General features: G+C 31.5%; 2 protein-coding genes and 1 pseudogene across 2 annotated transcripts; 1 reads left to right on the top strand and 2 right to left on the bottom strand.

Moving 5' to 3' along the window:
• Positions 1 to 689: 689 nt before the first annotated feature.
• On the bottom strand, positions 690 to 3,167 carry LOC100806382 (patellin-3). The gene is made up of 3 exons (XM_003531784.4): positions 1,594 to 3,167; positions 1,374 to 1,515; positions 690 to 1,285 (listed from the first exon to the last, which is right to left on the bottom strand). Exons 1-3 carry the CDS (start codon positions 2,925 to 2,927, stop codon positions 1,031 to 1,033), a joined length of 1,731 nt encoding a protein of 576 aa, XP_003531832.1. The 5' UTR covers positions 2,928 to 3,167; the 3' UTR covers positions 690 to 1,030.
• Positions 3,168 to 8,104: 4,937 nt separating this feature from the next.
• LOC106799548 (protein NRT1/ PTR FAMILY 5.10-like) lies at positions 8,105 to 9,362 on the bottom strand (annotated as a pseudogene).
• Positions 9,363 to 17,866: 8,504 nt separating this feature from the next.
• LOC100527723 (uncharacterized) lies at positions 17,867 to 20,783 on the top strand. Its single transcript, NM_001249535.2, is given in 4 exon segments — positions 17,867 to 18,164; positions 18,239 to 18,304; positions 20,255 to 20,323; positions 20,408 to 20,783. Coding segments are annotated over 4 exon segments (474 nt in total). The 5' UTR covers positions 17,867 to 17,873; the 3' UTR covers positions 20,456 to 20,783.
• The last annotated feature ends 905 nt before the right edge of the window (positions 20,784 to 21,688 follow it).

The raw sequence follows: 21,688 nt of genomic DNA, 5'->3' as shown, positions 1-21,688 counted from the left end.
ATTTGGTGAGACGACCATTTTTATGCGAGTGACATATGGTAAGATTGTTTTTATGAGAGTGAGAAGAGAAAGTTTTTAACATATATTATTGTTAATTACATTTTATAGTACAGACTTCACAAAATCAATCTCTAGATGATATAATTTAAAGAATAATGTATATTAAAAATTACATAAATCAAATAATTATAATTTATAAATATGTAGTCTTAAAGTTACACTTATTTATATTATGAAAATTATAATATACATTAAAATAAATATTGATGAAATATGAAATGATTATTAAAATTACACAAAATTTTATATATTTGATCTACTTATTATAATATAGACTCTCAAATCAATATCGGACAGATAAAAAAAATCATTTAATAAAATAAGTTAAACAAGACTTTTTATTGTTTGAACGGAGAAACAGGAAGAAGGTGTCATGAATTCAAATATTTTCACTAACAAACTATTAATTAATAATTTAATTTTTTTTTTCCCTAGCCAGCACTCTTAAAAAGAAACTGACGGAAGTACTGAAACCTAATAATGTAAACTACGTATATCAGTGTAGCCTTCTAAAAACTAATAATAAGCAGGCAAAAGTCGCGAGCAAAGCAGTAAATAAATATTGAAGAAAAAATAACAGAAACAATGAAGTAAATCTATCTATCTATCTATAGAATTATAAAGGGGAATAAGGAATAGATGATCACATTTAAACAAACTTTACAGGCATAAAAGTATATGACAATGCAAACAGACATTAATTGTTTCATGTACAAATGAAGCCCGTCCCGATAATGAAATAGCAAAGGTTTTATCCAATTCCAAAACCCAAATAGCAAACTACCGTAAGCTTAAATGAAATAGGCCAACGCCAGACTTGAAACAAAATAATTTTATAAAGCAAATGAAGAAAAGAACCCCACCCCGTATGAAAGAATTAAGTTGAACAGCACAATGTTCTTGTTCTTGTGGTTGTAATAATGATGAACATATAACAGTAACAGTAAAATCCTTATTCTTGAGCTTCAAGTTACTCTGGGATGGGCTTGGTCTTGGACCTGTAGAGGAGTTTCTTCTTCTTGGATGTTTGGTTATCTATGGTGAGTACAATCTTGCCAGGTTCACCAATTTTGAAAGCGTTGGTAATAACGGTCTCATCAGCGGGACCAATTTTCCTGTTCTTCTGAACTATGACAGTGTAACCATCCTCAGCGCCGGGAACAAATTCAGCACCGTAGCTGACATCCCAGCCCACCACTCGGATTTCCCAAACAGCATGACTTTTCTGCAGTTTAGTGACATTTTTTTATTAGTACCCAGCCCAGCACTACTACTAAAGAAAAGAACAAAAAGAAAAAGATCGATTGAATGACCTCAGAAACAGGGAACTCAACAGCATGCTTAGTCGCGGGTTTGATTGTAACCTCAGTGACAGGATCAGAAGTGGTGAATTCCTGTTCAGCCTCTCGGCTAAGTCCACCATATTGAACCGGCACCAGCTCCGGAGCTATATATCTGTAACGTGAAAGCAAAAGTATATAATGAATGGAAAGAAGCATATAGAGAAGAGAAGAGAAAGAGAAATGGAGTTACTGGAAAAGGGTGTGAGCAGATTTGGATGGGCCAGCAAAGAGAAATTTGCTCTTGGTCCTCTGTGTGAAGAAGGGGCTGATCATCCTAGAAAAGGCAAGGTACCACCAGGGAACATTGATGAATATCTGCTTGGCCACAAACTCAGGGTAGTTATCCTGAAACAATTGAAGGACCTGATTGGTGGCCTGCCTCAGCTCCCTCTTGCCAAGCCCAGGAGAGTTCTTAAGGTCGTTCACCTGCACTATTGTCGATATGCCTGTCGGAGAGAAGTCAAGGCTTCTCACGCTCTTCTCCAACGACTGAATCATCCACCTTATCAACTTGTTCCTCTTCTCCTCGTCCCAAAATGTCTTGTTGTACAACTCCTTGTCCTCAAACTCACCGAACACGTTGTAGTACACCGGGTGCCCTTCTTTGTCGTGTCCATGACTGAACACCACCTTGTCCCAATCACTTCCAAGATCTTCCTCGACAAGACCCTCGATTCCGAATTCCTTTCTCCAACGCACCGTGTTTCTCAGCATGCTCAAGGCATCCTTCACCTTGAAATCCCTGGCCCGGAGAAACTTTAGCAGAATCACATCGCTCCTCTCGTCCCCAAGCAGGGGAATTCCCCATATCTCAACTTCCTCTGGACTAATAGGAACAACACTTTCCTTCTTCTCTTCTATCACTTCTGTTTCCTTCTTCTCTTCTATCACTTCTGCTTCCTTCTTCTCTTCCGTCACCTCAACTTCCTTCTTCTCTTCCGCCACTTCAACTTCCTTCTTCTCCTCCGTCACTTCTGCTTCCTTCTTCTCCTCCGTCACTTCTGCTTCCTTCTTCTCTTCCGTCACTTCAACTTCCTTCTTCTCTTCAGAGACTTCTTCCTCCTTCTTCTCCAGTGCTTTGAGTTCCGTTTTCTTCTTCTCTGGTTCTGGTTTGGGAGCAGTTAGCTCATGGTTGTTGAGCGCTTCTTGAACAAGCCTCTTGAGCTCATCAAGGGCTTTCCTCTGCGCCTCGGGGAGGTCGCCAACCACGTTGGTCTCCTCCTTGAACGAAACCGATTGGGAAATCTTGTCTTCTGCACCACTCTGGGCCTTCTCTGCTTCCGCCACCACTTCTTCGATGCTTTTTGCATTTGCTTCAACTTCAGCTTCAGCTTCAGCTTCAGATTGGGAAATCTTGTCTTCTACACCACTCTGGGCCTTCTCTGCTTCCGCCACCACTTCTTCGATGCTTTCTGCATTTGCTTCAACTTCAGCTTCAGCTTCAGATTGGGTAGTTGGTGGCGTGTCCGCAGGAACAGGCACCACTTCTTCAGCGGAGGCTGGTTTTTGGGGTTCCTCGGCCATGGATGATTGGATAGAAATAAAAAGTAAGTAGCAATAAAAATAAAAGTATGAACAAAAAGAAAGGCAAGAATGAGTTTGAGAAGGGAAGGGTTGTTGAGTTGAAGTTGAAAGGGAAGAGAAGAGAAAGGGTGGGTCTAAAAGAAAAAGAGACCAAACACTGATTGGCTATGGTTGTTGTTTTAGAAACCAGTCTGTCGTGCCAGCAGATTCACCACTTTGTTTCGACTTTGTGGATCCCCTTCCCTTAATCATTTATTTTATCCTGAAAATGAATCATTATAAATTAATTTTTAAAAAATAAAAAACTTTAAACATTATAATCTAATAATAAAATTATCTAATAAATTGGCAAGTAGAATTAATATTTATACATTTAAAATTTAAATTTAAACTTTTCATCAAATCAATTTATGACGATCTCATACTCCTCTCCTCCTCGAATCAAAATAATTATTTGTCATTTTTTTTCTTTTCCTTTCCAAATTTTAAAACCAACTCACAAAATATATATTTTTTATACCAAATTTACTTCAATAATCATACTATATGTTATGTCAATAAAAAATCCTACTATATGTCATTCATTCATTATAAACTTCCATCAAACCAATCCCTATTTTTGTATTTTGTTTTCACCCACGTCTTTGCTGTTTTCATCCTTGAAAAAATCCTATAATTACCTCAAGTATGTAAACAATCTATGCTTTCTGAATACTCACCAAAGAATAATTTTAGTGGGGATCAATCACAACTTGATTTTCAAAATAATAATCATAATATCAACGTCAACATAAACGTCCTATTATTGTCTCCTTTCGCAAGTAACATTGCTTCTAACGTTATCAATATTCAATGCCGTGTTATCACTAACATGATTTTAAAAAAAATAAAAAACATCACGGCCAGCACCAATACCAATCAAACTTCAAATTGTGGAAAGGTACAATGTTCTTCTCTGATTACATCTTAAAAAACCACTATTCCCCTGCTTCACCAAACATAATTTCCTTCTTCAAATCATTCCAAACTGCTTTTAATTTTCACCTGAATAAATAAAATTAAACATACTCGAAGCGCTTTCAAATTGAATTAATTAATCTTTCAATTTATTCCCTTACCATCAAGGAAAGATTATATACACTTTCACTTTTTTGAGTTGTTCTTTCTGATTAAATATCAATTGTTAAAAAAGCATTTGAAATTTTGTCAAAACCCAAATAATTCAAATTGAAAATAATTAAATATAAGCATTTTTATAAAAAATTCACTTCAAATCTAATTTAGGCTCTGATCGAGCTCGCCTGAACCTGACCACAGTTTTGTTCTTCTAGAAAAAGGTCTTAATAATAATGAGAATAGCTTTAAGAAACCAGAAAGCTACAAGGACTTCTTTAGATGAAAATTCTTGAAACAGTTAAGAATATAAAAAACAAAAACGTGTTTGGATTATAATTATAGATTTGTAAAGCCAATGCGTTTGGTTCAGTCCCAGCTGACCATAATATCGACGGATATATTTGTGTAACCATTTGAACTTGAAGCCTGTAGCGCGCTATAATTGTATATGCATTGATTTCACGTTAAACGGGAAAATACACTTTTCAACGTCCAAAAGAAAACGTAAGTATAATGAAGCTTTTGAATGAATGTTCGGTTGCATTTAATTGAACATTTTTTGCAAACACGAACTATGTGTTTGAAGTTTAAGGAGAATCAATTAAGCCTAACCATCTGCCACAACCCACTGCCCCCAAATGGTCAAAGAAGTAGTCACTGACTCAATTTCAAAGTTCAGAAGCCATGCCCAATGATGCCATATGCTAAAACAAAAGTTGCTGAGAATGCCAAAAGAGAAAGTGAGAAGGAAAGACCACCCAAAAGCAATTAGAATCTGCTTTGTTTTTTTTTTTTTTTTAATTCGTGTTTGCTAATTACACTATTGGTTTCTTTACTAGTTTAACAAAAACATTTTTAAGTATGTAAAACTTTTTTCACTAAAGATATCTCATCACAAATTCTTTTCGAGATAATGAGATTACTTAAGTGGATTTTATTTCTTTTAAGAAAATTCTCTTCATTCACATGCTCAGAAATTAAACTATGACTGCGTAAAAAAAAAAAATTAAGCTATGGCTACGTGCCTACGTCCAAAAAAAATTAAATTAAACTATGACAATAACTTAAAGAAGTTAACTATTTATCATCATGTCTTGTGATATATATATATATAGAAAAACTATTAACTAACCTGTCTATGTTAAAATAAACTAAAATATTGCATTTTTTTTGTTCTCAAATATTGCATATTTTAATGTATTAGATGAAAAATATGAAATTTTAACATAAAAGCAAATTATATATTTAAAGCTTCTTTCAAAAGTGTAATTTACTTTTGGATTTTTTTTCTTCAAATTTGATACTTATAAGCATTTTATCACTGAATAAATTTTAAATATATTATAAACTTATCCGTTAATAAATATTAAACAGAAATATTAAGCATCACAATAATTCGAATAAACCGAAAATTCTTTTATCTTCCTAAACATTTGGCGTCGTAAAGTTCTCTAATAAACAAAGATTATAGTTTTTTAAGGAAAAAATTGCAATGATACATTATCAAATAGTCCTGATAATCGATAACGCGATGTTTATGTTATGGCAATTAGCTTTCTGACGATTTAAAATCGTTGAAAAAAATATTTTTGTGCCGATAAATTATTTTGTTACATAAGCACATTGATATTTTGAGTATAAAAATGATCCAAATTGATTAATGAGACATGGTGGAAAGAGTATATTTTATGGAGTATGACCTTGATATGTTCTTCTGGAACAGCCTGTCATTGGATTATCATGATATGCAACCCTAACACAGCACAGCCATTAGCCGGCAACAAACAAGAAAGAAATGCATTATTATATCATTATTACAAGAGAAGAAAGTTGTATTGTGTGCCTGTCTGTGTGTCGTTAAAACTCTCAAACAAAACATGACTGGGGGCTTTATTTGTCTTTTCGCACATAGACTTGACAATAAGTGGCGGACCTATCGCTAGCCCGAAGGTGTATACTTGTACCTCCTCATCTTTTTAAATGTAAATAAAATTTTATATTTTACTTCATTTATATTTATATAATTAAATTCACTGATTTTATTTTTTATAATGTATACCAATTGACTTAGGGTTTTAGATCCGTTACTGTTTGACATGGACCCCATAACTCTTTCTTGATTCTTCAAGCTGTTGGCTGATTCTTCTTCGCTGTCCTTTCTCTTTGGGTAAAATTATTCGTTCTAAGACAAAACCCAAAACGTCTTAAAGACATTTTAGAAAGAAAGAGGTAGGTTACGACTTACGTTACGTGCCTAAGACTAATTCCCCTAAGCTTTGCTTGCATCAGCCCATTTATTTCATATATTGGACTTGATAAGCGTCCAATTGTAATGGCTAAGTCTCAAATTAGTAATCATTGAATAGAATCACACATTTTCAACTTTCGCTATCCTTATAATTTCCAAGTTTCTTCTCTTTTGTTTTTTATTTTTTTACTCTCGGATGTACTTGTCTACCTTTCTGAGCTTCATTCAGAAATTTCTTGTACAGCCACTATTGCATTCGGTGTATGCTTATCCGACTTTTCTTTCGTTATGAATCACTTTCAATTTCTTTTAATTTTAAAACAATATAACAATTTTAATCATGTCCTTTACACATCATCCTCTTAAACATAAAAACTATTTGTTAACTAACACGCACGTTTATAGGATTTTTTCCCCCTCCGAAATACGTTAACAGCTAATTATAAACGATTAAACGAAATCGATCGCCTATTGAAAACATAAACTAACACTTTCAACTACCATCATTTATACTAGCAATTGGAAGCTAATTAATTGCATTTCTTTTCAAGGTTTAAGAAGACGTTTTTTTCCTTTCAGAAAGTTAAAACTTTGGAAGAAAAAAAAAACTTACAATAGATTCAATTGGAGTTGCAGTACTTCAGCAACACTAATCCATTATACCTCTAATTAAAAAAAGTTCAAGGATTCAATAAAAAAAAAAAGAAAAAAAGTTCAATAACCTAATAAATTTTTTGAAAAATTATGGAGACCTGCAAATCAATTTAACCATTTATTAAAAGCTTATACTCACTAACCTACCTATAATAAAGGTATAATTTATGGTGTTGACAAAATGAATGTCCCGATCTTGCCCATCAAATTAAGCAAAAAAATGAATTGGACTGGATTAGTTCATATTAATGATATTATATGAGTCTCATTTTTTGAAGTTCAACTAGGTCCAGTGACCCATTTTATTTTTTATTTGTGTAAATTTATATAAATTTAAAAGAAAAAAATAAATAAATAATATGAAACTAAAATAGACCTAATTAAATTTAATCCTTATTTCTTGAGTTTGACCTTATCAAAATAGATTCGATTTTATTTGGATTAATATTTTTTTAATCTATAATAGTTTTTTTTAGGGTAAATTCAACATTCTAAACTTAAAGGGTTGCATTGGCCTTCAAAAAATTTAGTATTTAAGTAAACAGTTCAAACTAAGACTTGTAAAACTTAGAAAACTCATTCACATCCCTAATTAATTAAGCATAATGATTTTATTGTAATACTTTTCATTAAATAAAAAATATTTTTAATTATTTTTCCAAAATTAAAAAATTTTAAACTCTTAAATTTTGTATTTTAATTTATTTTGTTTCCAGTAAAATATTTTTCTTTAAATAATTTTAAATTTACAATTACTTGACATTTTACATATAGATACAAACACTTTGAACCTTACCAATATTACTATGATTTGAGTGAAATTTAACTTAAACTTTTTGAGGTTAAAGTTTTGTAGATAAAAAAAATATAAATAGAAAGAATAAATTCTAGTAAAAGTTGTTAGCTAGGTGCTACATCAAAGATTAATCAGGAATAAAATTAATAAATATTTTACACCTATAACATCATCATAAAAAAAAGAAAAACTCGTATCTTATACAGAATGCAAAGTAGTTGACTGTTCACTAGGTCCAGGTTTTCTTATATACAAATACTCGTACAGAATACAATTTTTCATCCCATACAGTAAAGCTAAAAATGACAGCACAGAACAATTCACTATTCTCGTCTGATTCCTTTGTGATTATAAATGTAAGATTTAGCAAAGCAAATGAATAAGGCCAATCCCATTACACTGAGTCCAGCAAGCTGCCAGTAAAAGTGAGAATGAGCAGCTTACAGTATTTTTAATAAAAATATCTTAAATGGATTTTTTAAATTATTTTTTTTCTTTGATATTATGTTATAATAAAAAATTCATATATAATTTTGTTTGAATGATAAAAAATTTTAAGAAATTCACTTTTATATTTTTTTTATTTTTATTTAGTTATAATTTAACTATGAAGTTGTTATGTGTTAAATAAATATTATTTTTTATTATTTAAAATAATTTTTTTGCAAAAAATATAAATCTTTTTAAGAAACTCTTTATGCCATATAAATTTGTTTCAATAAAAAAGAAACTTATTGTAAGAAACAATTTTTTTATTTAAAAAAATACCATTTAGAGACACTCTTGTAAAGCTTCCAACACCAAAGATACTCAAGTAGAGAGCAAGACTCATGCTCAGTGGCGGACCTAGGTTCATTTGAAGGGGTGCACTTACACTCCCTCATTTTTTAAAATTTATCAAATTTGTAAATAAAATTTTATATTTTTATATTTTATTTTATCTATATTTATATAATTAAATCTCTTAATTTTATTTTTTATAATTTGCACCCACTAACTTAAGATCTTAGATCCGCCACTGCCATGCTTCTAGTTCATTTGGGACCTAGTCATAAAAAAATTCCTGCAGACCAACCATGGTAAAAACTTGAGAGACTCCGAACAAGAAATATTGGGGAATCAACTATCATATACTCATTGGAACAGTTGCATTAGGTTCAACAACAACACCAGACTCTTGAGCTGTTTTCAATCTTTTCATCTCAACAAGGGCTGCAAATACTATGGTAAATATGGATATAGATATTCCAGTCCCAATTCTTTGCAGCATTGTGATGCCTGAGGGTTTGCCATTGGCACAAACAGGCGATCATAGATGGGACTGAAGAGAACAATGCCTACAGTGACAAGCATTTGAAGAGAAGCAGCGGGTATGTCAAAGCCCAGAAATATTGTTCTCTCCATAGTAATCTTTTGCTTGATAAAGAAGGTAGGAACTTGAGCAAACACCACAAAGCATAGACCAGAGTTGTGGCCCAATTAGGAACCAGCCTCACTATTGCTTTTGCTTCTTCCACCTCATTTTGGGATGGAATTTGCAAAACTAGTATGTACTCCTCCAACAACGTCCATACGCCTATTTGAACTCTACTACTTTATCAGAATCAGAGAAGGAGTACATGTCTCATATTCCTTATGCTAGTGTCGTAGGTAGTCTCATGTATGCTATGGTATGTACTAGACCTGACCTAGCACAAGCAGTCAGTGTTGTAAGTAGGTATATGGGTAATCCTGGGATGGAACATCGACAAGTTGAGAAACGTATATTTAGGTACCTTAAGGGTGTAGTTGATATTGGTTGTCTATCATGGAGACATGTCATGTGGGCTCGCAGGTTACTCAATTTTGACTATGCTATAAATTTGGATGCAAGGAGATATGAGAATAGGTATGCATTCATGATTAACAACTCTTTTGCCAGTTGGAAGGCAACACTTCAGCCCATAATGGCTTTATCTAGTATAGAGGTAGAGTACATGGCTCTGGCAGAAGCTATAAAGGAAAGGATCTAGATGAAGGGTTTGATTAGCAATCTTGGATTTCCACATAAAAAGGCTATCATTTTTTGGGATAGTCTAAGTGCAATCTGCTTAGCCAAGGATCAAGTCCATCATGAGAGGATTAAGCACATTGACATCAAATACTGCTTCATCACAATTTGCTTCCCCTTAACCTCCACTCACAAAATCCAAATTCACCATCAATATGAGCAGTAGTGTAAAAAACCCTTACCAAATCAGAGTAGTATGTGCCTTTCATCTCCACCAGCTTCTTCATCCCATGATACTCAATAAGTTTTGGAAAAGCAAATCCTTGACCTTTTAACCAAGCCAAATCCACATACTTGGGTTGAATTATCTTCTTCTTCACGTAGTTGTACCCTCTTAACTAATACTTTATTTTCTCAAAGATTAAAGTCATGCTTTTGAGCTACAAAAATACCATTGGATTTGATTCCAAGATTTTTATTAAAAAAAAAATAAGAGCAAAATGCACTTTTTTGAATAGTCCCTTCTTAGTTATAATTTAATAGAAATAAAAAAAAATCATGAAACTTAATAAATAATTGTTTGCCGATAAAAAAATGTAAGACCCACAAAATTGAGATTTTCAATCAATTCCAAACAATAAAAAAAATATATTACTTCTTATGTCTAAACCACAAATATCTTCCACCAGAGACAATCTTATTTGAGTCGAGTAAGATCACTATGGACAACAAAGCTCTACTTCTAAATATTTAACTCAGTTGCATACCTAGGACTTAAATCCAAGATCACTAGTTAAGCCGGAACAATCTCAAGAAAAAAAAAAAGCACTTGACCCTACATTTGGATGGGGAAATTTAAGGAGAGTACGGGGTATCAAGGAATCTAACTCAGTTGATTGAGCAGGGTGTATGAATATTGTAAATCCCTTGGTTTCGTGTTTAATTCATTCAGATCCAAAAAAGGATGAGAAATTAAAGTACTCACCTCTGAAAAGCTATTTGGATGCAAAAATTAAGGAGAAATTAAAATTCTGGTATCTATATAAGGAATTTTAATTAGTTCAAATAGTAAAATTTCAAATTCTCTCGTATCAACTAAGGGGGTGTATTGGATTAAGATTTCAAAGGATTTTAAAAGACTTTTTTATGATTAAAAAGTCTTGTGGTATTCAATCAAGACTTTTATAAAATATAAACAAATCTTGTGGTATTCAATTAAGACAATAAAGATTTTTTTTCAGGGCAACAAAATCTGTTGGTATTCAATTGAGATTTCTTACCACTTTTAAAATGTCTTTTGGTATTCAAAAGTAAATAGATTTTGATGGATTCTTTTGTGGAATGGATTTTGAGAGACTTTTTAGTTAGAAATACACATAAAATACTCCTCCAACAATCTCACCCAAACCCTTGAGACTTTTCATAATCTTCCAAAGACTTTTTCTTCTCCTGCCGAACAAGACACAAACCACTACCAGGTTCATTCTCTTACAACTTTTCAATCAATTTTACCTATTTTTTTAATGGCAATCGATAGTCAATATTGTTCATACTATATGTATATTACGCAAATCAAAAGAAAAGGGTGTTGTATATGCTTCAAGATTTCGTATTCATATTGTTTTCAACGTCCAGGCAATGAATATGCATCAAAAGAATGACAATTGATATGCATCAAGATTTCATATTGCTTTTTTTTTAGTACTGTATATGCAAATCAAAATAAAAAACTCTTTTTTTTTTTCTGTTTCTTCAACTTGTTTTTTTACAACGTCCATTATTATTATTATTATTTTCTTGTGTTATTATTAAAATGTTAATTATTAATGTGTTATTATTATTTTTTTGACAGCGTGTTATTATTATTATTATTGTGTTAATAATTTTTTAATTGTTATTGTGTTATTATTATTGTTATTTTGTTAATAGTTTTTTTTTAAAATGATTTTATGATATATGAGTATTATTTTTATGGAAAATGCTAACATGTGCCCTTAAGACACTTGTTAGTGTATTATGTATAGAAATTTTGTATTGAAAGTTGTGCAATTTACTTTTTTAAAAGTAAAAAATTGTTGTTTTTAAGACATAGTTACTATTGGAAGTATCCTTAGCATGTGCCCTAAGTGCGCATGTTAGCATGACCCTTATTTTATTATTAGGTAGTTTTTTATTGGTTTTTCTATTGAATTGTATATTATTCGGGATATAGTCACTATACTTTTGACAATTAGGAAACAATAACTATTTTTGTCAAATAACTAGTTTCTTATATATATATTAGCGATCAAATGGGGGATTCACAAGAAAATAACAAAGGAAAGAGTAGAGACAAAGATAATTATGTATCTTGGACTATGGAGGATACCAATGAGTTGTTGCACCTCTTGGTGGATGCTATGAATAGGGGATTGCGTGATGCTAATGGGTCACTTAGCAAACAAAATGTAGAACGAATAATACTTCCTCAACTCAATGCAAAAACTAAATTCCCTAAAACTTATAGTCATTATTTGAGTCGGATGAAGTGGTTTCGAAACCAGTATAACATGATGTCAACCCTTATCCGCAACAACTCTGGCTTTGGATGGGACCCAATTGGAAAAACTTTCACTGCTCATGAGGATGTATGGAAAGATTACTTAAAGGTGAGCTAAGTTCATAATCTTTTAAATATATTAATAGTTATAAATTTAGTAAATTATAATATTTGTAGTATATTAACAATGATTTTTTTTTAGTCCCACCCAAGTCACAGCAAACTTCGAGGAAAAAGTATGGTTGATTATGAGTATTTGAAGATCGTTGTTGGGGGTGGAGTTTCTAGCGGGAATAATTCTATATCAGTCGATCCATATGATACTGATGCAACAACTTTTGAGCCAGAAAATAGAACTGTTGGGATAGAAGAATTTTCATATGATCCTAATAGTGATACATTCATAACACCAAATAACTATGAACCAGCATATCAGCCTCCATCACCAAACCAACCAAGTCCACCATCCCACCCCCCTTTAGATTCAAAGGTTCCCATAGAAAAACAAAACTGTCACAAGCAAAGGAGATCCGAGTATGGAGGGAGTTCTAGCGCTGTTGGGATCAACAATCAAGGCAACGTTCTGGAAAATCTTTCTGTTGGCATTGGGACTATTGCTGTGAATTTTGAAAAAATATCCAACATGATGGAGAAAAGAGAAAAAGATAGAGATAGAGATAGAGAGCTCGAGGGTATTATTTGGGATGTTATAAAAGAAATTCCAAATTTGGATGACATAACGCGTTTCAAGACAGCTGATTTTTTCTTGAAGATGTCACCGGAAGAACGCTCATCTTGGATAAACTTTAAGTTAGGGAATAATTAATATTTTGATCATCTATTATTAACATATTATTTTAAACATCGTGAGTTTGTTGAACTATATCTTTTGGGTCTCTATTTTGGTTGAAGTATTTGGTAACTTTCGTTATTTTTTTGTTTAAAATGTATTAATCTTTCAAAATCTTAAAAATCCATAAAGTACTTTGAAATCTTAAAAATCTGTGTTAGAAATCCATTAAAATCTTGGGTTAAGAATCCTGATTGTAAAAAGTCTTTTAAAAAAAATCTTTTAAAATCCCACAAAATCAATACAATCCCACATAATCTTTTAAAATCTTCAAGATTATTTTTGTCAAAATATTCTCTCAAAATCCCAATCCAATACACCCCCCTAAGGCTACAACTCTCGTCATCTATAGAATCCTCTGGCGCTAACAATGCTTTGTTGAGGAACTTGCCAATGTGGAGAACACTAATTTACTACTTGATCAAAATAGTATTTTCAATGAGAGTTCGGTTAAATGTTGCTATTTATTACTATAATTTACTGCATAAGACTATAAAGGAATTTGCATAAAGCATAAAAGCAAAACTCAAATTTGACTATATAAGGGGCATTCCATCCTATTTGCTGCTTTAAGAATGCAAATAATTAGAAAGGAAAAACAAAATGACAGACTATCAAACAATTGCACAAGCAGAAATTAGCATTGTGACTCTTACTCAAATTGTTCAGAACTTTGATGAGGAAGTATTCCACCTTGTTCTGCTTTGACAGCTGTGCTTGATAGGGTGGATCGTCGATTTCTTATAGCAGCAACAAATAAACGGCCAATTAGGTCATTGTTCCAAGCAATGCAATAATCATGGCGACACGAGGAATTCCAAATCCAAGAACCCAACTTGGGTTGTCTTGTATATAGTTCAAGATCCAAAGAGTTGCCATGCAACCTGCACACATAGTAAAATACCACCAATTAAAGAAAGAGCTTCTATCTTTGTACTCCTTTGGATGTTTTTCATCGAATTGATCTGCTCCAAAAGCCTGAACACAGGGCTTATGTCCACCTTGGCCAATTGCGACCAAATAAAGAGAGATAAAGAACAAAATTATTTGCGATTGAGGTAGAGCATGATTTGAATCCATTGCCAACTTGGCACTCAGAATTGGTGAGAGAAGGAAGCATAGCTGATAGTGTTAACAAGTCTAGTCCCTGTGATTCGCATTAAGCCATGGATTAACATCGAAACAATGTAAGAACATATGATTCAGAATGAAAAATCGTTCTTTTTAATTTTCTTAAAGAGTATTTTTCATTCATAAAAAAAAAAACTAATTGTATAAAGTCGAACAAACTATTGTCGACATATTATTTTCTTCTTCACTCCACTCTTGCTAGTTGCTATTGTTAGAAAAACTTAAAATAAAATAAAAGAAATAAATAAGAAGAAAATATAAAGTCTTGAATTAAATACCAAAATAACGGTAGCAAAATAACTTTAATTGACACCACATGAATCAATAATGCACTATATCATACAATAAACACAAGAAAAAAATAAATTAGGGAAAGAAATATTTAACTTGAACAGAACGATAGAACGATAAATTAGGGGAAGAAATCTAAATAAACTAAACTCTAAAATAAATATAGAAAATGATGATCGATGAACAAAACGATAGAACCTGAAATTGGAAACAGACAAAGATTTTGTTGTTTAGATGTAGTGTCAGGCGCAAGGGTGCTACGTGATACGTGTTCTATCGCTGCGTACCCAGAGTCATGCCCGTGAAATGAATCGTTCCACCAATCCACCGGGTAGGAGATGAAAGGCTCCGTATGCGAGACGTCGGGACGTATGTAATTTATAGGCGTTCAGAATCCAGACGATGTCAAATCCAGAGAGATTGAGCCACGGAGACAAAGTTTGATCAATAGACAATAGGTTTCATTCAAGGGAAGGAGAAAAATAGATTTTTTTTATGAACAGATGAGGAGATTCAAGGGAAGGAGAATAATAGATTTTTTTTATGAACAGAAGATGAGGAGATTCAAGGGAAGGAGAAGAATAGATTTTTTGTATGGACAGAAGATGAGAAGATGAAAACACGTGAAGAATAGAGTCTAGAGAGTGAGATACGTTAGTTAGGAAATTGAGATGAGTTAAAGGAAAGCTAATAGGAATTTAGTTTTTTAGGATAAATAAAATACTTTAAATGACATAAATTGTGATATTGGTTAATTTTTAAAAAGATGATATTGATTGACTAATTTTTAGGGAAGAGAGAGATTCTAAATTATTTTATTTTGATCAGTTAAAATTTGTTAATAGTTAGTAATAAAAAAATTTTAGGGGCCTAAAAAAATTTTTTTTTGGGCCTTAGGCTGATGCCTAATTTGCCTTGCATCTTGCACGACCCTGGTCCCCAACCCTGAAATTGAAAGTTGATGCTTACCTTGACCATGTTACGATTTTAAAGGTTGAGGTTAATTAGATGCACGAAACTAACGTCCAATATAAACGCGACACACGTGACAATCAATGTTGACAAATAACCGTCAACGACTAATTTCATAATTAAAAACTGAAATAACGAGATTACAAAAAACTAAGAGATTAAATTCATAAATTAAATTATAGAAGAATCAAAAGTCAAATTCTAAGATAAATAAAGAAACTAAATTTACAATTTTATCAAATATATAATATATTATGTTCAATCCTCTTTGGTAAAATTGCATCCACTCGTCCATACGGTTGTCCCAGTGGAAATATTTGCCATGCATTTTGTTTCTATTGGGAAAATCATATATTGTAATAGTTTGTTTAAGTTTATGCTTTAATATTTTTAAATAAAATAAATAATTTTGAATTTTTTTGATGTTCTTGTCTAAATTATTTTTACTTAAAATTAGTAATTTTGTTTTTTTAAGAAATAAATCTTATCTACTTCTTAAATGAAATGTTTATATAAGTTCATATTAGATAATTTTTGTTTCTAAGAATTTTGGTAAACTTATTTAAATTCCTTTCATAAGTTAAAATAAATTGATGTATTTTAATTTTTATAAAAGCTCTCTGGTTTAATTTTTTAAAAGTTAAGATGCATGTCTTAATTTTAACTTAAGATAGAAGTTTGATTTATTTTATTATTTTATTTTCTTTTTTTATTAGTGTTTATAGAACATTTATCTAAATCTGATTTTAATCTTCTTTAAAATAACCATCTTCATAAAAAAAGAACAGTAAATAATAAGATGACATAAATTAAACTTACTCATAAGTTAATACTAATTTGTGTACTTTGAATTTTATAAAAGTTCTCATATCTTCTTCAAATTTGAGATGCATGAATTTATTCTAATGTGTGGCAAAAGCTTAAGGTAGTGTTTGGTAACTTTGTGTTTGACTTATTATTTTTTTTTTTCACTTTAAAATGAGTAATTGAGTCAAACAATTTTTCCTTTATGTGTTTATGAGTTTGTGACGATTGATTGGTGTGATTCTAAAATTCTAAATTGTCTTTTATGTACAATTTTCATTAAAAAATATAATAGATAATTATTTGATAATTTATTTATATTATTTAATATACGAAAGATAATAATATTTTAATAACTTTAAACTAAACTATAATAAAAATATTAATTTTGTAATTTTTTAAAGTTTAAATATCAATTATTTTCAAAATACTAAAAAATGTATCTCTCACATTTAAATAAGAATATTACAATATCATATCAAAATTAACACAAATAAATGTGATATCTGTATTGACTTCTAATCATTTAAATGCGTTTTTAAATTTTCATTGTTTCATTCCTTCACTTAATAGTTTTGGTTTCTAATACTTTTGAGAGGATGTTAAATTAACGAACTCTTTAAAAATGATTTTAATGGAATCATTTGAGATTTGTTTTAGTTAAAATTAATTTATTATTATTTTGGTTTGATTTTTGTTACGTAGTTTAATTCGTTTATACAAATTTATTTTAAATCAAGAAATAATATTGTAAAATTTAAATTTATAGTTATATTAAAAAATAAGCATATTTTTAATTATCTTCTATTATTTATCATTACTGAATGACTTTCATGTTGTAAAAATTTGAATTGATTTTAAATATTTTTCAATAATATAATAATTAAACAAAATATCTCTCTTCAAAATTTATGTGTGTGCATCGCACGGCACGTGTAGTTTAAAAATAAAAAGGAACAAATTGTTATGCGGGATAAAGTTTTTATCTTAAGAAGTAGTCAAGTTAAAAATTATTTAGTAATTTTGGTAGCCTTCCCTAGGTAGGATGTATAAAAATTAGTTTAGTAAAAAAATAAATCGAATTAATTTTAAATTGTTTTAATTAATTTAGTTTTATATTTAAATAATCTGATTTAGAAACTGATTGAAAATCAAGCTATTTTAGAAGAATAGTTATAGTTGAATTAATTTTTAATTAATATTAAACTGGTTCTAAAATCGAATTAATTTTAAATTAATTTTTGAAATAATTTTTAAACTTATCTTTTCAAATAAAAAATATTTAAATAAAAATTAATTTAATTAATCAAACAGATTTGTAAAAATAATTTAACTAATTGAATTGATTTGATAAAATAATGTACTTCTATATTTTTTTAATTGGAGTAGTTTGAGTAAGATGGAAGGGTCCAGATTGCAGAAACAGACAAACCTGAAAGCAAAGCGGTTTGGTTATCTATTTTGTATTTTAAAATAAATAAATAAATAAATAAAAAGAGAATCGGTGTAATTATCAATTAAAAAAGATAAACAGAGGAGAGGAGAGGAGAAGGCGATGCAACCCACATCCGGCGGCGGCGGGCTGGCAAGGTTCCGTTCAGCTCCGGCGAGCTGGTTAGAATCAGTTCTGTTGAAGGAAGAGGAAGAAGAAGAAGACCCCTTAAGCTTCACTCAACTGCTTTCCACTATCGATGATGCTCCCTCTCATTCTCAACACCAACTCTATGGTGCCGCTCTCTCAAACAAGGATAAAACACCTGAAATCTTCATGTTAGAAGATTCCGTTCCTTGCAGAGTGAGGGCTAAGCGTGGCTGTGCTACTCATCCCAGGAGTATTGCTGAAAGGGTAACTCACTCACTCTTTTCTCTCTACTTAACTAACTCCTTTACTTTCTGTTATCTTTTCTCTTTTCGCCTTAGGTTCGCAGGACTCGTATCAGTGACCGCATCAGAAAGCTGCAAGAACTTGTGCCAAACATGGATAAGGTTTTTCTTTTCTTCCTTTCTTTCACTTTCCAATTCATTTATCAACCATAATTCCACTCTTTCTATATCATGTGGGGTGGGAGGACTTTAACCACTCATGATACAAGAATCTGTTTTCAAGGAAACACTCCTAAAGTCTTCAAGTCCAAATTCTTATTGAGAGTGAATCCTATTGAGTAGATGCAAAAAGGCTTAGAATTTGCTAATTTCTGACACTATTTTTTTGAACTGAAATTATAATCCCGAGTTTAGATGACAAGTGAGGGTTTTTAGTGCACAAGAAAAAATTCTTGGGGGAATTAGATAAAGTTGAGAGGTTTTAGAGACTAGGAAAAAACCTCGTAGGAAGGAGACATTTCTGACCCAAGCATCCTCCACAATATTGATATGACTGCTGGCATCCAGATTGAAAGAAACTGGTTTCTAAAAGAAGCATGTAAAAAATAAAGTTCAAGGAACTAGCATGGTCAGTAATGATCACTGGATTTGCATGCCACCCATTGCGATTTAAACCAAATCTACGCTGAATTTCTGTTATGCAGGAATAGTGTCTGAACTCTGAAGAAAAGTACCATATCCACTTAGCAACTATTTCCCTTTTGCTTTAAAATTAGGAATTTGCTAACAATTTTTCTTAAAGAACTAGTTAAGGAAACAAAACTAGAAAGTATCTTGAAAAGAAAATTATTTATTTTATCAGTAATTCAAACCACTTAATACTTGTTAAGTAATTATAAGCATTTAAAGAGCATATAAAATGCTCCTTAACAGTGCCCTTAGGGCATTCCATAACAAAACCCTTAAAATTATTGTAGTTTGTGGAAATGAAATTAGATGTTATTCATTATGAATAAATCAACAATTGGATGATTGCCGGAATCCTGTTGGAGAATGTATATGCTGGAATTAAACAAACTTGACCTCAATTCTCAGATTTTAGCTCCTGCTTTGCAATTTTCATCAGTTTCCCCCACAAGTTCATCTAGTCACTTGGAGTAAGAATTGTTAACTGACAGCTGAACACTTTAAGTTTGTCCTCATTTGGCCCTCGTATACAAGTAGGGTGGCTCTAGTTTTCTTTTATGAGAGTATCTATGTTTGGAAAAGTCTTTTCTATCATATATCTTCCCTTCATTTGGTTGTATTTCCACTTCATTGTGCTCCCTATCTCCCTTTCCCTGGTTAGCTTTTTCGTTTGTTTAGCTTTATTAGAAAATTTGACTTTTGCAGGAACCTTAATGAAAGAGGGGTTTCAGAGTTTGTACATTTGATAACCTTATTTGTTTCTTTTTTTTTCCCAAAACCCAATAAAATAACTTGGCTCTTAGAGTCATCTGGTTTGTTTACCTCTAAATATATTAAGCAATGTCTGGTTCACAATCCTTCAAGCCTTGAATTGTTTTTCTCCAACACTTTTTTGAGCGTGAAGTCTTCCTCCAAGGTTAAGGTCAATGTTTGGATTCCAGTACTAAGTGATATTTAACACTAAGGATCTGTTATGGTCACGGAAACAGCATAAATAATCCTTATCCTCCTGATGTAATGTGCTTTTTGGTGTTTAGAATCAAACGGTGACCTTTCTTTCCTTTTTCTTGGCATTGTGAAGTGACTTGGCTATTTTGGAATAAACTCTGCATACTTTCTGTGGGAGCTTTAGGATTGGCCTGCTACCAAAGGATAGGACCCTTTCGTTCTACCCACTATGATAGAGGTTTTGGGGAAGACAATGACAAACAAGCATTAGGGAACTCTACTAAAGACCCATTTTTAGTTTTCAATAAATTTTAACTCATAGGAGTTAGGACTTAGGAGAGTGTTGCTAGCATAAAGTGTAAATTTCTGAGTTCGAGACAGTTATGCAATGACTGTAGAGTTTTTATTTATTATTTTTTTGGGCAGTAAATTAGCTCGTCGCTGTGTTTAATGTGGCGGTTGCTTTTGTTCTTGTAGCAAACAAATACTGCAGATATGTTAGATGAGGCTGTAGCGTATGTCAAGTTTCTACAAAAGCAAATTGAGGTACTCTCATTTGTGTGACTTTATTTTCTCTCTGGTGTTTTCTCACACCATATTTCACGAATTGAGAAACTTGAAACATTGCAGGAACTGTCAGAGCACCAACGGAGGTGTAAATGCGTGGTTCAAGAGTAAATTGCTGATTGTTCCATGCAGTGCTTGGCTTTTTACGATTTACTTATGAATTATTATCAGAATTTTTTTATGTTCTGATGAAGATCAACCATACCACACTCTGGATGCTAATTAAATTTAATATCTCCTGATAACTTAAAAGATGCATATATTATACATGTTAGGGGTGACATTGCCAAGTTCGAGACGAATAAATTACAAATAGAATTTTACCCTAGAGTGTTATAATTGTGTTGTAGTGTTGTACAACTCTTAAGATACACAAATCTGCCAAGTTAATAGCTACTTGGACTTAAGATATATACATAACCATATGTGTTATTTTATTACGTAATATTAGCCATATTTTCTTGGCACAGGTACTATATTTGCACTAGATATAGGCGAGTATATTAACAGCATCCTAATTAATATTCGAGATTTTCTCTTCTAGTATAGAACCCCTTTCCGCACCGTACTTCAACTACTATATAAGGCTTCCCAACACCTTCACATATCTTTGTCGGACTAAACCATGCTTCATGAAAAATATCAGACTAGATCTATATCTTAAAACCAAATCAACAAATATATTAACCACGCCTGAAATAAACGATTTGAAATGTTTAAATAATTAGAAAAATCTGAAGATTTATTCCTGTAAATAATTTTAAAAATGATTTTAAAAATAATTTTATAATGAATTTTACCTTTTAAAATTACATTTAAATTTAAAATACCTAATTCGCTGAGGAAGAACTCGAATCCCCGAAGAACAGGGAAAGATCGAGTGTGACTAAATGTTTTAATTAGAGTAGTTGAAAAAAAGAAGTTTCAAAATCGATTCTCAACTAAATTAAATTCCGTTTATAAACCAGTCTTGCATTAAAAGAAGTCTATAAACCAGTCTCTTTTTTTTTCCCATAAAAAACCTAAACGGAAATGATTTGATTTGGTTGGTTGTAAATTGAATTTGAATTGATTTTGAATAAATCCAAACTCCTACTAGATTTAGATCCATAAAAGTTTCTTCATTAAAATATCGGGTTGAATTTAATTTTAAATAAGGTTAAAACTTAAATTTCGTATGTATAGGGTATTAGGGTGATCTGTCTGAATCAAAGGAAATTCGAATTTTGTCTCCCACCCGATCTTCCAGTAGAAAGCTGAGCCAACATGAATGTGTTAACTTTCGTAATTAGAGTTGGATCCGATATGTCTTCAATTTCTGATGCATTGTGCCTAGGGTAGGAC

Source organism: Glycine max, chromosome 8 (genome assembly GCF_000004515.6).
Source record: "Glycine max cultivar Williams 82 chromosome 8, Glycine_max_v4.0, whole genome shotgun sequence".
Lineage (NCBI taxonomy): Eukaryota > Viridiplantae > Streptophyta > Magnoliopsida > Fabales > Fabaceae > Glycine > Glycine max.
The sequence above is the reverse complement of the archived record's forward strand: the minus strand, read 5'-3'. Positions and strand labels throughout refer to the sequence as shown.

Bases quoted from the DNA above. Each gene is read 5' to 3' on its own strand.
- LOC100806382 (XM_003531784.4), bottom strand. From the start codon at position 2,927: ATGGCCGAGGAACCCCAAAAACCAGCCTCCGCTGAAGAAGTGGTGCCT. The intron at 1,516-1,593 runs GTAACTCCATTT...TTCACGTTACAG, and splicing joins TCTGCTCACACCCTTTTCCA to ATATATAGCTCCGGAGCTGG. The intron at 1,286-1,373 runs GTCATTCAATCG...ACTAAACTGCAG, and splicing joins TTGAGTTCCCTGTTTCTGAG to AAAAGTCATGCTGTTTGGGA.